The following is a 14064-nucleotide window of genomic DNA, read 5'->3' as shown; positions in this document are numbered from 1 at the left end:
GTAAAAATTAACTTCACCTCTGAGAAGTAACTACTACAAATACAGGAGACATTGTGACGGTTGGTCTGTCAGATCACAGGCATTTGGGGACCTACCTTGTGCAAGTCACGCTGAGGAGGCGTGGAAAACACAGTGCCTACCCGTGGAGGTGTTACAACACGGACAGTCCGTACTTCGCGTGCACTGTACTAATGGAAATGCGCACCTCAGCGTCATGTCCATGCTTCATACATTTCTGTGGCGCCTGAGATTTGATCTCAGTTCTGGTATGTGGAAGTTTTGATTAACATGGCACCATGCAAAGGGAGGACTGTCGGCAGTTTAGTTTGAGAGAGAAAATGGAGTGGAACATTGGTTGGGAATGGTAAGAAATACGTTGACTTACTAGCACATAACTGCATAGCGGTGAGTTTTGAATGCTAGTCAGAGGACATTAGTCTGGGAATGCCAGGAATATAAGGTATCCCCATAACTGCCTTTTTCACTGGAGTGATTTCTCCTTGGTACTGATGAAATTAGGGATGGGGAGGAAGGGGCTCTTAATGTCTTAGCCCTTTACCCATAATCATAAGACATATAAGGCTGTTTAGATTGTGAGTATGTTTATTTAAAAACTTAGCACAATTTTAGTGAGACTTTTAATAGAGAGTGGTGAAAGGCCTAGGTACTAGAAACGGACTGTTCAAATCCTCTCTCTGCTGGGTGACCTGGGTTGGACAAGTTACTAGGTTTGTTGAAAGGATTAACTGAGTTGCTATTTGCAAGATGCTTAGTGTGTCCTCTGTGTAGTGAGCACTAAATGTGAGCTGCTGTTAGCTGTCTTAGGGACAGGTGCTAGAAATACATGGATAAGTAGAAAATAAGACTCTGCCCTCTAGTGGTGGAGACATTCATAAACAAGTAATGAAAGCCATGTAATTAGTAATAGGTACTCTTTTATGTGTTCCAGGTACTCTATTGCAACATCTATTTGTTGCTTTTAAATATAACCTTGTTATTATTTGCTCTCATTTTGCAGATGAAGAACTCAAAGTCTTAGAAGGAGTATCTTACCAGGAGTTATAGTTAAATTTTAGAATCTGTATTTGAACCCAGGCAATCTGACCCAGATCCTTAACTCTTAACTGCCAGTCTATGGTATAATGTGACCAAAGAGATTTGCATAAGATGCAGTGAGAATAAAAAGGAAAATATCTGTCCAGGAATGTTATGGGAGTCATTGTAGCAGGGTGTTGAAGGAATTAGTAACAACAATTTACTATTGAGTAAGAAGAGGAAGGCATTTCAAATAGAACAGTTTGGGTGTAAAAAAGTTTAATGAACCCTTGGAGCTGGATGTAGTTAATTTGGCTGGTGTTCAAGTAAGAGATGAGGTTGAAAAGTAAGTACAGACAAGATCACAAAGATCCTGTGCTACATGTTAAGGAATTTGTGCTTTATTTTTTAGTTACAGTACCTTTTTTTTAAAGAGAGAGGAAACGATCGGGAAAGAGAAGGGGGAAACATTGATGAGAGAGGAACATCAACTGGTTGCCTCTTTTACTGAACTTGCAATCTAGACATGTGACCTGATGGGAACCGAACCTGTGACCCTTTGCTTTGTGAGATGACACCCAAACTACTGAGCCATACTGGCCAGGGCATTACAGTAGCTTTTTAAAGTAATCAAATAGCTCTTGAAGGGCTACTGAAGAAATTTTAAAAAGAGAATGACATGATTGTATTAGAAACTCACCTCTGGTGATACAGTGCACAGTGGTTTAAAGAATACCTGAACAAGGACACCTGTCAGCCCAGTGATTACAGTAGTCAGAATGAGAAGTGACTGGAGTCTAGATGAAAGCACAGGCAGTGCAGTAGGCAGAGGTTTTGAAAAAGACTTAGGATAGAGTGGAAGGCATGTAGTGTTGGGTTAGAAGTTAGAGTTGAAGGGGAAGGTGGAACCAAATAGGTCTCCCAGTTTTCTATTTTGAGTACATGATGATACTAAATATGATAAGAGGAGCTTTTTTGGATGGAGGAAGAGACCATACTTACATAAATTGGGGATTTGTGTAAAGCCTAAAATGGAGACCTTTTGTAGACTTGTATTTGGAGGTCTGGAGGGCTTAGGTAGGAGTTTTGCCAGGTTATCAGCACACCGGTGACAGGTGAAACTACATAGGTAATAGCTAAAGTTATCATAGATAACATTCATTTAACAATAAATACTACTGAGTACTGGTTACTGTGTGCCAGACACTGGATGTCCAGGAGTGAACAAAACAGGTTTTTTTAAAAAAAACTCTTACTGTGTGGAGCTCTCAGTTTAACTGGGGTAGTGGTAAGCGGTATGCCATGCGGTGGTGGTGTGGAGAAAAGTCGAGAGGGAGAGGGAAGGGTATGTTTGTACAATTTTAAATTGTTGTGTTAGGGACTGTCCGACACTTAGTAGAAACCTAAAGGAGGTGAGTCAGTGAACCATGTGAATATCAGGGGAGCAGAAATGCAGAGACCCTGAACTGGGATTTGTGCCTAGCATGGTCAAGGAAATCCAAGGAGGAGGCTAGTGTGGTTAGAACTGAGAATAGAAATTAGGTGATCAAGCCCTGGCTGGTGTGGCTCAGTGGATTGAGCACCAGACTGTGAACCAAAGGGTCGTAGGTTTGATTCCCAGTCAGGGCACATGCCTGGGTTGTGGACCAGGTCCCCAGTAGGGTGTGCACAAGAGGCAACCACACATTGATGTTTCTCTTCCTCTCTTTCTCTCTCCCTTCCCCTCTCTAAAAATAAATAAATAAAATCTTTAAAAAAATAAGAAATTAGGTGATCAAGACAGAAAGGTAATGGGAGGCCAGATTTTATAGAGTATTCTAGACCATTATAAGGACTATGATTTTTATTCTGAGTGTGATAGGAACCCTTGGAGGATTTTGAGCAGAAGAGTGACCCAATCTGACACAGGTTATAACAATTGCTCTGGCTCCTGTGTAGATTGAAGAGAAGAAATACAAAAGCAAGGAGAAGTTAGGAGGGTATTAGCATTTTCGAAGTAAGAGATCCGGGTCATTGTGGTAGCGGTGGAATTGGAATTCTTGACTGTGTTGTGAAGGTAGGTCCATTAGGACATGCTGTTGGGTTGGATGGTTTTGAAAACAAGGAGTCAAGGATGACGCTAGGCCCTAGCTAGTGTGGCTCAGTGGATGGAGCACCAGCCTGCTAACCAAGGGGTCACAGGTTTGATTCCTGGTCAGGGCACATGCCTGGGTTGTGGGCCAGGCCCCCAGTAAGGGGTGCGTGAGATACAACCACACACTGATGTTTCTCTTCCTCTCTTTCCCCCTCCTCTGAAAATAAATAAATAAAATCTTAATAAAAAAAAAAAAGGATGACGCTAGAGCACAGTTGGAGGAGGGAGTGGCCATTTACTTAGATGGAGGAGAATACAGGAGGAAGAGGCTTGGGGAAAAGAATATCTGGAGTTTGATTTTTGGACTGTTGAGCTTGAGATTCCTCTAAAACATTCAAGAGGAAAGAGCTGTCAAGTAGACAATGGGATGTATGTGTCTGGAATTCAAAGCACAGGTCGGGGCTCAAAATTTAAACTTAGGACTTGTCGGCAAGTTGGTGGTATTTAAAGGAATGAGACTAGGTGAGATCACCAAAAGAGAGGAAAAGAACTTGAGGAGTCCTGGGATATTTCAACATTTAGAGATTGGTGAAACTGAGAAGGAATGGCTAATTAAATTGTAACTCCTCAATTTCTTCCTCCCTTAGCCCCTGACAACCACCATTCTGCTTTTTGTCTCTATGAATTTAAACTACCATAGGCACACCTCATACAAGTGGAGTTTGTCTTTTTGTGTCTGGCTTATTTTACTTAATGCATTTTCAGGGTTCATTCACGTTGTAACGTATGTCAGAATTTCTTTCCTTTCTAAGGCTAAATAATATTTTATTGTATGTATTTACCACATCTTGTTATCCACTCATCTGTCAACGAACAGTTGGGCTGCTTCCACCTCTGGCTACTGTGAATAATGCTGCTGTGAACCAGCGGACAGATATCTGTTTGAGTTTCTACTTTCATTTCTTTCCTATATCCAAAGTGAAATGGCTGATGCATGTGGTAATTCTAGGTTTAATTTTTTTTTAATGTTTTGAGGAACTGCCATACAGTTTTCCTCAGTGGCTGCACCATTTTACATTTCCATCGGTGATGCACTGGGGTTCCAGTTTCTTCACATCCTTGCCAACACTTGTTATTTTCTGAGGAGGTTTCTTTGTTCTCTTTTTTTATAGTAGCCATCCTAATGGGCATAAAGTCAGATTTCATTGTGATCTTCATCTGCATTTCCCTAATGATTAGTAAGATTGAGTATCTTCTCATGTGCTACATTGGCTATCTGGGGGAGTCTTTTTGAGAATGAAAGAAGTTTCTAACTCATTTTACAGTAAGATCTCAACTCAATTATTGGCAAAACATGATTTGAAATGACATGATACTATATATATATATATATATATATATATATATATATGTAGTTTCTTTTTAAGATTTTATTTATTTTTAGAGAGAGGGGGAGGGAGGGAGAAGGAGAGGGAGAGAAACATCAGTGTGTGGTTGCCTCTTACACACCCCCAACTGGGGACCTGGTCCCAACCCAGGCATGTGCCCTGACTGGGAATTGAACCAACAACTCTTTGGTTCGCAGGCTGGTGCTCAGTCCACTGAGCCACACCAGCCAGGGCTATATATATTCTTACTTACCCCATTTAATGTGAATATTCATGTGTTTTGCTAAAGAAATATCAGTGATATCTGATTATGAAGTGTTCCCCAAATTCTGCAGGGTTTGTTGATTTAAGGAACATATATGTACTGTAATACTTTCCTAACATCGGAAATTCAGGATTCCAAAGCACATTCTCTTCCAAGAGTTTTAGATAAGAGTCTGTGGACTTATAGCTTCTTCTTCTTTTTTTTTTTTTTTTAAATGAAGTTTCTGTTCAAAAGAACTTACACTTTTGGAATTCAGAACATTAATTAGTCAAGGGCCATCTATATTTCTCTCTCACCTCTACTCATTCTGATCTTTTCTATTTTTATGCTTCACTCCTGATATTCTTGTCCCAGAGTTTTTTGCCTCTTAACCTTTCTGAACCTTGTGTTTTTTCCTTCTTCTTTACAGTGAGCATATTGTTTCCTACTCTGAGGAATGGATTATAGGGATTCAATGAGATAACAATATAAGGGGCAGAGTCTGGCACAGGAGGCTCCACAGTCAGCTCCACAAATGCTGATTTTCTTTATTTCTTAAGTTTATGTTCTTCCCATTTGGGAGTATGTGAACTCATTCTTACATATCTCTTTCATCAGGTAACTTGTAATCCCTAATGAATGGAATTATTTTTTATTATAGTGTTTCTATGGGAAAATGTTCGAATAACAGAAAGCCATCTCCTCACATTTCACATTCTCATACTGATAATAAGGGTGCAATACTACCCTCCACTCTCATCTCAAAATGTCATTTCTCCAGGGGAAATGGAAAGGAAGGTCCAGAGGGAGTTATCTAGTGTAGGTCAAGGGAAGGGGGCAGGGCTGTATCTGCACGAATTATAATTTTCGTGTTTGTACCAGACTTGGACTTGAGGGTGCTGCAAGAGTGGCCTCTATACGTTGTAAATTGGAATTAGATAAGTCATTTAATGGAAGTGGAGTTTCTGTAGAAGCATAATAATCTTTTCTCATAAACTACTAGTAATAAAATTTCCATTATCTAGGACAGACATATTTTTTTAATATATTTTATTGATTATGCTATTATAGTTGTCCCATATTTTTTCCCTTTTATTCCCCTCCACCCTGCACTCCCCTTCCAACAGCATTCCCCCCGCCCTTAGTTCACGTTCATGTCCATAGGTTATACATATACGTTTTTTGGCTTCTCCATTTCCTATACTATTCTTAACTTCCCTTCCTTTAAAAAAAAAAAAGGATTTTATTTACTTATTTTTAGAGAGGGAAAGGGAAGGGAGAAAGAAAGGGAGAGAAACACCAATGTGTGGTTGCCTCTCACGCGCCTCCTACTGGGGACCGGGCCCACAACCCAGGCATGTACCCTGACTGAGAATCGAACTGACAACCCTTTGGTTCGCAGGCCGGTATTCAACCCACTGAGCCACACCAGCCAGGGCCTGGACAGAATATTTAAAGTTATCTTTTGGTTTAGCCCAATTGCTAACATATTTAGTGCTCTCTCTAACTTCCTTAGATTAAAAAGTCCATTTGTAATGGCCTGGAATATATGTCATTTTATAAAGATTCTGGTATAGTCAAATGAGAAGGAGGGTATAAAGTGGCAGAACTTGAATTAATAGTTTTTTAAAATATGTTGTGCTCTCAATTAGATCAGCTTCCTGCTGCTTTGGAAAGTTGCATGTTTTAACAAGAGTATTTTGGCTGAAATTTTAAAATAAAATGGCCTAGCAAAGGTGATCTTCTAAATCAGATTGACAATTTGTCTTTGGCAAGGACTGGGTTAATGAGTGTTTTTGAAGCAGCTGTTGCTTCCTCACAGCACAGAGCCTTTGTTAACTTCTAAACCTTAGTAAATGGAAACCCAGGGCTCACCAAGCTTTCACCAGGGAATTGGAGGCGGTGGAGTACAGCAGTGGGTAGGCTCATGTGCCAGAGCATTTTACAGTGCACAGAGGTGAGGGCGTGGGGAAATCTGCTCTAATTTTACACGCACTGTCTTAGTTGTGGTGATGTGCAAACAATTATACTGGAACTGGATATCCAGTTTCTCATCGGGCATCCACCTGGAAGAGCGCCGAGCAGCTGATGGGAGAGCTCTCCAACGACACGCAGTGCTACAGCAGGTGCATGTTTTCCACTTCTGTGCTGCTTGTTTGATCCTTGGCTCCGGAAATTAGATATGGTTTCTGATATTTGGTTATTCTGGTATTTTCTATACAACTGTTCTTGTTATTTTGAGCTGTGAAGATAGGTTAAAAGATACTACTTTATCAATTAGAATACTTGGTTCTGGAGTGTAAAGAACAATGTTTTTAAAACCTACGAAGTTCTATTTTGGTTTTGAGAAATGAAAAAAAAATCTTTCTTTAACCCTGTCTTGTATGTTTCCTTATGATTTTTGTTTTTGGAGGATACCCAGTACTCCTTGGGGATCCGTCCAACTTACAGATGTTTGTCTTTTGTTTTGAGGTGTCTAAAGGAGAGAATGAGGTTTCACCTGGCTGTCTTCCAGTGTGGAACTTGAGATCAGTCCCTTGGCTTTTTATAAAAGAAAACAGAAAGACCAGGGAGAGTGTTCAAATGAGTTGTGGTGAAGAGGCTTCTTCCTTAAATGGATTTGTATTTAAAAAGTGAATTGAATAATCTGTGATTTTTTTTTCAGTTTTGTAGGTGTGTGTTTTGTGTGTGTGCCTGTCTGTCTCCTGTGTGTCTACGGGCTCCAGTAATGGGCTTTTAAAATCTCTCAGTGGTTTTAAAGCATTCAGTTAAAGGACAATGTACTATATACATGATATACACACATGTATGTATATATGAATATGTTGCTATATTGGGTGCAGAGCAATTCAAACTGCCATTGAATTTAAGGTTTTAAAACCTGATCTTTGTAGTCCTTAACATAACAATGGCTTATGTTGGAATTACTGGTGTGGAGGTCATAAAGGCTTTACAAGTTACTCTTTTTAGAAAGCCTGAGAGCACAGAAATTGTTTTCATTATAAATGGAAAGTAGATAAAAGGGGTAACAGTGTGTGTATAGCAGAGTATTTTTATTTCCTTTGGTCAAATATGCGAAGAGCTACTAATGAAGGGAAATTTAGGGGCAGTGTAAAAGGAATTGAAGACTCTTTTGATACTTGTTTTGCCATCTCCTTTTTCTAGCGTTCTTAAATATCTACTTTCCCAAAGCAGAAAGTCGTTTTCTCCTGTTCGTGCTCACACATTCAGTAGGTGGTTTCTGCTGCCAGTTGAGGCACTGTACACATGACTGTGGCAGGTGTGCAGCGCCCCTCCCCCGCCTGTTACAGATGATTCTTTACCTTCTATTCCCCAACGCCAGCAGTTTCTCTTTAATAACCAAGTCATTAAGGGCGTGAGTTTAGTTGAGGAAAGTATTCACGGTATTATTAAATATGGTAATCCAGTGACACCAACTGTACCAGGTTCTAAGACTTACCAGCATTTTTGTTCTTCTTTTGGATGCTTTATTTAAGAAATAATACAGCTTGTTTCAAAACTTGTTAGCTTATTCCTGGCTTTTTTTGTTCTCTTGTAGAATTCTGAGATGACAACATTTAGATTCATACTGGGATTTTTTCTTTCGATTCTTTTGTTATCTATCTCCTGTACTTTATTTAGCTGAATTTTGTAATGTATTTTTTGCCTGTGCAGAAGGTTGGAGTGACTGGTCCCCCGGATCCACAAGTCCGCTGTCCCTCTGTCATTGAGTTTGGGAAGTATGAAATTCACACCTGGTACTCTTCCCCATATCCTCAAGAATACTCAAGGTATGTTTTGAGAGACCCTTTACCTTCTGTTTATAAATTCACAGAACTCCTGTGCTAGAAGGGGTCTTGGGGACATTTCATTCTATTTCATCTTTTTACACTTGAGGGAACTGGTAGCTTTTAAATGTCCAGAAGAGCAGCATACTTAGGCAGCCACTTAATCCCATTTGGCATTAGATTGTTTTCCTGTAACCTGTCCAAAAGCTGATATTTAAAATTGGAAACTCTATACATGGTCAGAAAGAAAGGGGAACATATTTTCTCAAAGACAAATTTGCCTTCATACCTTGCACTAAGAATTAAAAGAGGGAAGGAGATAAAGATTCTTATACTTAACCTATAAACAAAGTTTCACTGAGTAGCCTTTTATCTAAATTTTCATAACCCTAACAAACTCAATGGTTTGGATAAATTTGGACAAATGGTATTAAATTATATATAAATAGCTCAGGTTTCCAGATGTATAAATTGATCAGTCACCAGCTTTTAAGGGTGTAGCAGTGTGCTTAGTAAGGCCAGGTTTGTTCCATGACTCAGCTCGGACATGTGGAAGCTGCATAACCTTAGTAGTTCCCCAACAACTCCGTGCCTCAGTCTCCTCCTAACGTGGGGGTGGGAATAGTACTGACCTCACAGGGTTTGTTGTGAACATTGCATGGGTTAGCAACTCATGTAACTCACTTAGAACATGGCAAGTGCTCAATCATGTCAGTTGTTATTACTTTTTTTTTCCCTTCAGGGTTTAAAGTAAAAGAGTTGAAAAATAAGATTTGGTCAAAAAAATCAAATTTATCATTTGAAGTATAGCAGTCATGTTATGCTCTCTTTAATCTGTAAATTTTGTATCCCACGGTTTCCTATTTAACAGGGTATTGTAAGGAGTAATAAGTTATGGTGCTCTGTGGGTTAAATGGCCCTGGCTGGCGTGGCTCAGTGGAATGAGCACTGGCCTGTGAACCAAAGAGTTATGGGTTCAATTCCTAGTCAGGGCACATGTCTGGGTTGCAAGCCAGGTCCCCAGTAGGGGGCACATGACAGGCAACCACACATTGCTGTTTCTTTCCCTCTCTTTCTCCCTCCCTTCCTCTCTTTCTAAAAATAAATAAATAAAATCTTTAAAAAAACAAGAGTTTTATTGGATTATTCCCTTTAGACTAGCATTGTCTAAAATGGGCTTGGTTATTGTAAAGTAAGAGGCTTTTAAAATGTTTTCAGCAAGAATGAATTGGAATGAAGTAGACTATGATGCTGCTTGCTTTTTTACTTTATTATTTTTTATGTTATAATGTTCGCTAAAGGTTTTTTTTTCACTCATCAATAAAATGCTTTCCATCTTGCTATTCCAAAGAAATAGCATGAACTCATAATTTACCCAAGTAAGACTTGGCAGTAATTTCTCAGAGATTTGATTTTATTCTGATGTTGTCTTGAACAATTTGATACCTACAAGAGCTTTACAACAAATTATGCCTTCTCTCATAGACCTTAATAAATTGTATTTTATTTTCATGTCTCTGTACTGAGACCTAAAAGTTTAATTAGATGCTTTTAAAGTTGGCATTTATCTTTACCATAATCTGGAAAGTTTAGTGGCCTGTCATTGGTTCTTTCTTTCTTCCTTCCCTTTCTTCGTCATTTGCCTACGGGGGTGGGGGGGTATGAATTATATTTGCATAGGGAGATCCTCATTCTTTTTTTTTAATGTAAAGATTTTATTTATTTATTTATTTATTTATTTAATAGAGATAGGGGAAGGGAGGGAAGAAAAAGAGGGAGAGAAACATCAGTTGGTTGCCTCTCTCACATGCACCAACTGGGGACCAGGCCCACAACCCAGGCATGTGCCCTGACTGGGAATCGAACCGGGGACCTTTGGCTTAGTGAGACAACATTCAACCAAGTGAGCCATGCAGGTCAGGGCGAGACCCTCATTCTTTTACTTCCATTTTAAGAAGAAATTATTCAAAATCCAGATATTCAGGAAGGCAGGTAGTTGAGGGGCACCTTTGAGACTCAGTTAATACATCTAGTGCCCACATTAGATGATGAAGTTTACAATTGGGACCATTTCATTTTGAGATTTTCTTAGTTGTGATGGTAAAGAAGGGACGAAAGCTATTTATTCTTCTGCCATTCCTTTCTTAGTAGTGGGTTTTTGAGACAGCTTGCAAAGTAAAGTAGCAAAGGATACTTTGCTTTGGAATAAGTATTTGGAATAAGTTTTGTACTATTTTGGAATAAGTTTTGTACTAATGTATAATATTAGGTTGTTTTGGTTTGGCTTATAGTAGAGATTTTGGAAAATAGTATTACATTCTACATTTAGAAATACACCACAGTAGTTCCTTGGAAGCTTTTTAGTGTCCAGAATGGCAGCTTGAGAATAGGATGTGAGATTACATACAAAGAACTAATGTGAATCCCAAGGCAGAAGGAAAAAAAATCACATGCCTTTTCCCACCCTTATTTTAGCATGAAACACTCAGTGCATATAGAACTAACGTTCCATAAATACACCTTGGGAAAGGGTTTAGTTAAATGTTTTCATAAAAATAATTATGCTTCAAAACTGCTTCTAAAGTAACACTTGAAAAAAAATAGTTATGGTCTTCACACTTTAACATGTCAAACGTTTGTGTGTGTGTTAATCTTCTTTTTCTTTAATTCCAGGGAAAGCTTTTTGTGTTGTTTTGTTTTACTCCTCACTGGAGGATATGTTTATTGATTTTGGGAGGGGGGTAGAGAGACAGATACCGATCTGTTGCCTACTGTATGTGCCCTAACTGGGGATCGAACCTGCAACCTTTTGGTGTACAGGATGATTCTCCAACCAGCTGAGCCACCCGGCCAGAGTCAGGGTTATCTTTTTAAAGACGAGCTATCCAAACTGATAACAACTAAATTACTTTTTTTAAGTTTCCTTCAGCCTCAATACTTATTTATAGTAATTTGTGTGAATTATATATTTTTTGTCATCAGTATCATTCAGTATTTTGCATATGCAATTTTAACGATAGTATCAGATCTCAGATTAGCAGGGCACGACCAGTTCTGGACACAGTTTAGGATGGAGGGGTCATACAGGGTGTGTATTTTCTAATAGAAGAGCCATCTGGTTTTCTGGATTCAGACTAAAATAGGTATAGAAGCCCCTGGTTTTTAATTTAGGTTATGTCTCTTCCATTACTTTATCAACTGATTTGATCCCTTAACTTTATTGCCTACCTCCTCATAAAACAGATAAGGAAGAAGTCCTATTGAACAGAATCATAGGTATGGGGTCACTTGGAGGGTTGTCAGTGAGAAGAGGAAGGGAGAGAAAGAGGGAAATGGTGCAAGGATCAGGAAGCATAATTGGTAGGAACAAAATAGACGGAGATGTCAAGAATAGTATAGGGAAGGGAGAAGCCAAAGAACTTACACAACCCATGGACATGAACTAAGGGAGGGGCATTGCTGGAGGGAAGGGGGTACCGGTCAGAGGGGGGTAAAGGGAAAATAAAATTGGGACAACTGTAACAGCATAATCAATAAAATACACTTAAAAAAAAAGAAGTCCTGTTAAACTGCCAGAACAGCAAGACTGTTGAATAAATACGAAGTAATGACAACATTTAAAAGAATAAATTGAACTTTTATTTCACTTGTTGAAAAATAGACTTTTGAGTTGCAGAATTTAATATGATATTTAACCAGAGGGAAAGCCAGAGTTCCAGGGGTGGGAGGAAGGAGGTACTATAGTATGTCCTAACTTGAAAAAACATACCAGTTTTTAAATTGTGTACTTACAAAGACAAAAAATTTGCTTTTGTAACATTCGCTATATGTCCATGTCACTGAGCACTCTCTACCTAGTGTACCTAGCACAGTGCCTGGCACACGGTCAATATTCAGCAAATGTTGGTTTTCTTTATTAATGAATAAATGATTAAATAAAGGAAGGAAGAATCTATAGCTTGACAAAGTCTTCTTTATTTATTGGTATGTTCCGAAGGTAGACTTTATTTTCTGTTTACCAGGAATTATCAATGAGAGAATGTGAGGTATTTTTGTATGTCTCAAAGGAGTAACTTTTAAAAAGACTGCAAAATATTAGTCGAATAGGAAGAACATGAAATTAAGTGTCTTGATTTCAAACCCTTGCTCTCCTGCTGTTAATTACTTGGATTACTTGGATTACTTTGGATACTGTTATCCAAATTAGTTTTATCTTTAGTCTTTTTCTTTCATCCAATTAATGGGGTTAATGATACATTCTCTACCTTTTTACCTGTGTGGTAATGAGAGTCAAAAAAGAATTGTGGAAGTTTTAAAGTCTTATAAAATATAAAGCCCTTTTTAAAATTATTTTTTACAGGCTGCCTAAATTGTATCTTTGTGAATTCTGTCTAAAATATATGAAAAGTAGAACTATTCTACAGCAGCACATGAAGAAATGTGGTTGGTTCCATCCTCCTGCCAATGAGATTTACAGAAAGAATAACATATCTGTCTTTGAGGTAAAGTAGATATTTAGTTGTTGTCTTATCCTTTTCAAATATAGTGCCACCTGTACTATATCTAATTGTGCAACTTGATGTTTTTGGAATGTTATTTTACTGTTGCTCACTCACTATTAAGTCAGATAATTCTGCTATATGAGAAGCAGAATTAGGCCAATACAAATGGTACCAAGTTTACAACCTTGATCCAGAATAAATTATTTTTTATTTTATTAAATTAATGATTAATTGTAATACATCTTCATATTTCATGTAGCATTAAGAAGGAAAAAGTACTGTTAATGATTTGTAAGATTCCATTTGATTGTAAAATGTCAACCAATTTTACATGTTTATAGGTGATTAAATTTTTTCTTAGGACCTATGAACTATGGCGTTTAAATGAAAAGATTTCTGTAGTTCTATTTAAAGGGATATTTTGTAGAGATGTATTTAAATAGCGGTACTAAATCTTACTACGTTTTCCTAACTTGATCATGATGATATGAGTTATGCTATGTTTGTTTTTCTTCTGTGTTGTTAGTGGTATTTAATTTGATCCTCAGTTCTGTGGTTTGATTGCCAAGTATTGAGTGCGTGCCATGTGCTCAGTTCTGTTAATTACTATAATGGACATTACTAGAATGATGAAAGAATTTCAGGTTTTCAGGATCTACTCAGTCTCTCATTTTCTTGATCTTCCCTAAGCCTTTATTTTAATTGAGGCATAGTGAAGCACTTCACCTTGGGGGAAGGGGAAAGGGAAAGGATGTGGTATATAGTACTGTTTCAGGATACCCAAGAGTACATTGTTTCTCAGCTTAAGCATATATTGGTGGGTATTTTTAAAGATGTAATATTTGATTACTAAAATTGTTGAAGAGGTTTCAGTTTTGAAATGCCATTGTCTTAGGGGTCTAATATGGGCATCCATTGGCATCTTCGTAAAAGAGCAAGCTTTAGCAACTCCCAGGAACACGGGGTGTCAGGAACAACGTAGCCTAGTGCTGCTGATCTTGGCCAGTCTAAGTCCAGAAAATATCGTGTTTGC

The 14064-nt window shown here is 38.3% G+C and overlaps 1 protein-coding gene across 3 annotated transcripts in view; it reads left to right on the top strand.

Moving 5' to 3' along the window:
• Positions 1–14064, top strand: part of KAT6A (lysine acetyltransferase 6A) — a 102364-nt gene that overhangs the window by 64244 nt on the left and 24056 nt on the right. For all 3 annotated transcript variants that reach the window (XM_071220163.1, XM_024578988.3, XM_045186596.3), the window contains exons 9-10: positions 8417–8532; positions 12890–13031. In XM_071220163.1, the coding sequence (XP_071076264.1) occupies positions 8417–8532; positions 12890–13031 (258 nt within the window). The remainder of the gene's footprint in view (positions 1–8416; positions 8533–12889; positions 13032–14064) is intronic.

The sequence above is a fragment of the Desmodus rotundus genome, chromosome 13 (assembly GCF_022682495.2).
Source record: "Desmodus rotundus isolate HL8 chromosome 13, HLdesRot8A.1, whole genome shotgun sequence".
In the NCBI taxonomy this organism is placed as follows: Eukaryota; Metazoa; Chordata; class Mammalia; order Chiroptera; family Phyllostomidae; genus Desmodus; species Desmodus rotundus.
The sequence above is the reverse complement of the archived record's forward strand: the minus strand, read 5'-3'. Positions and strand labels throughout refer to the sequence as shown.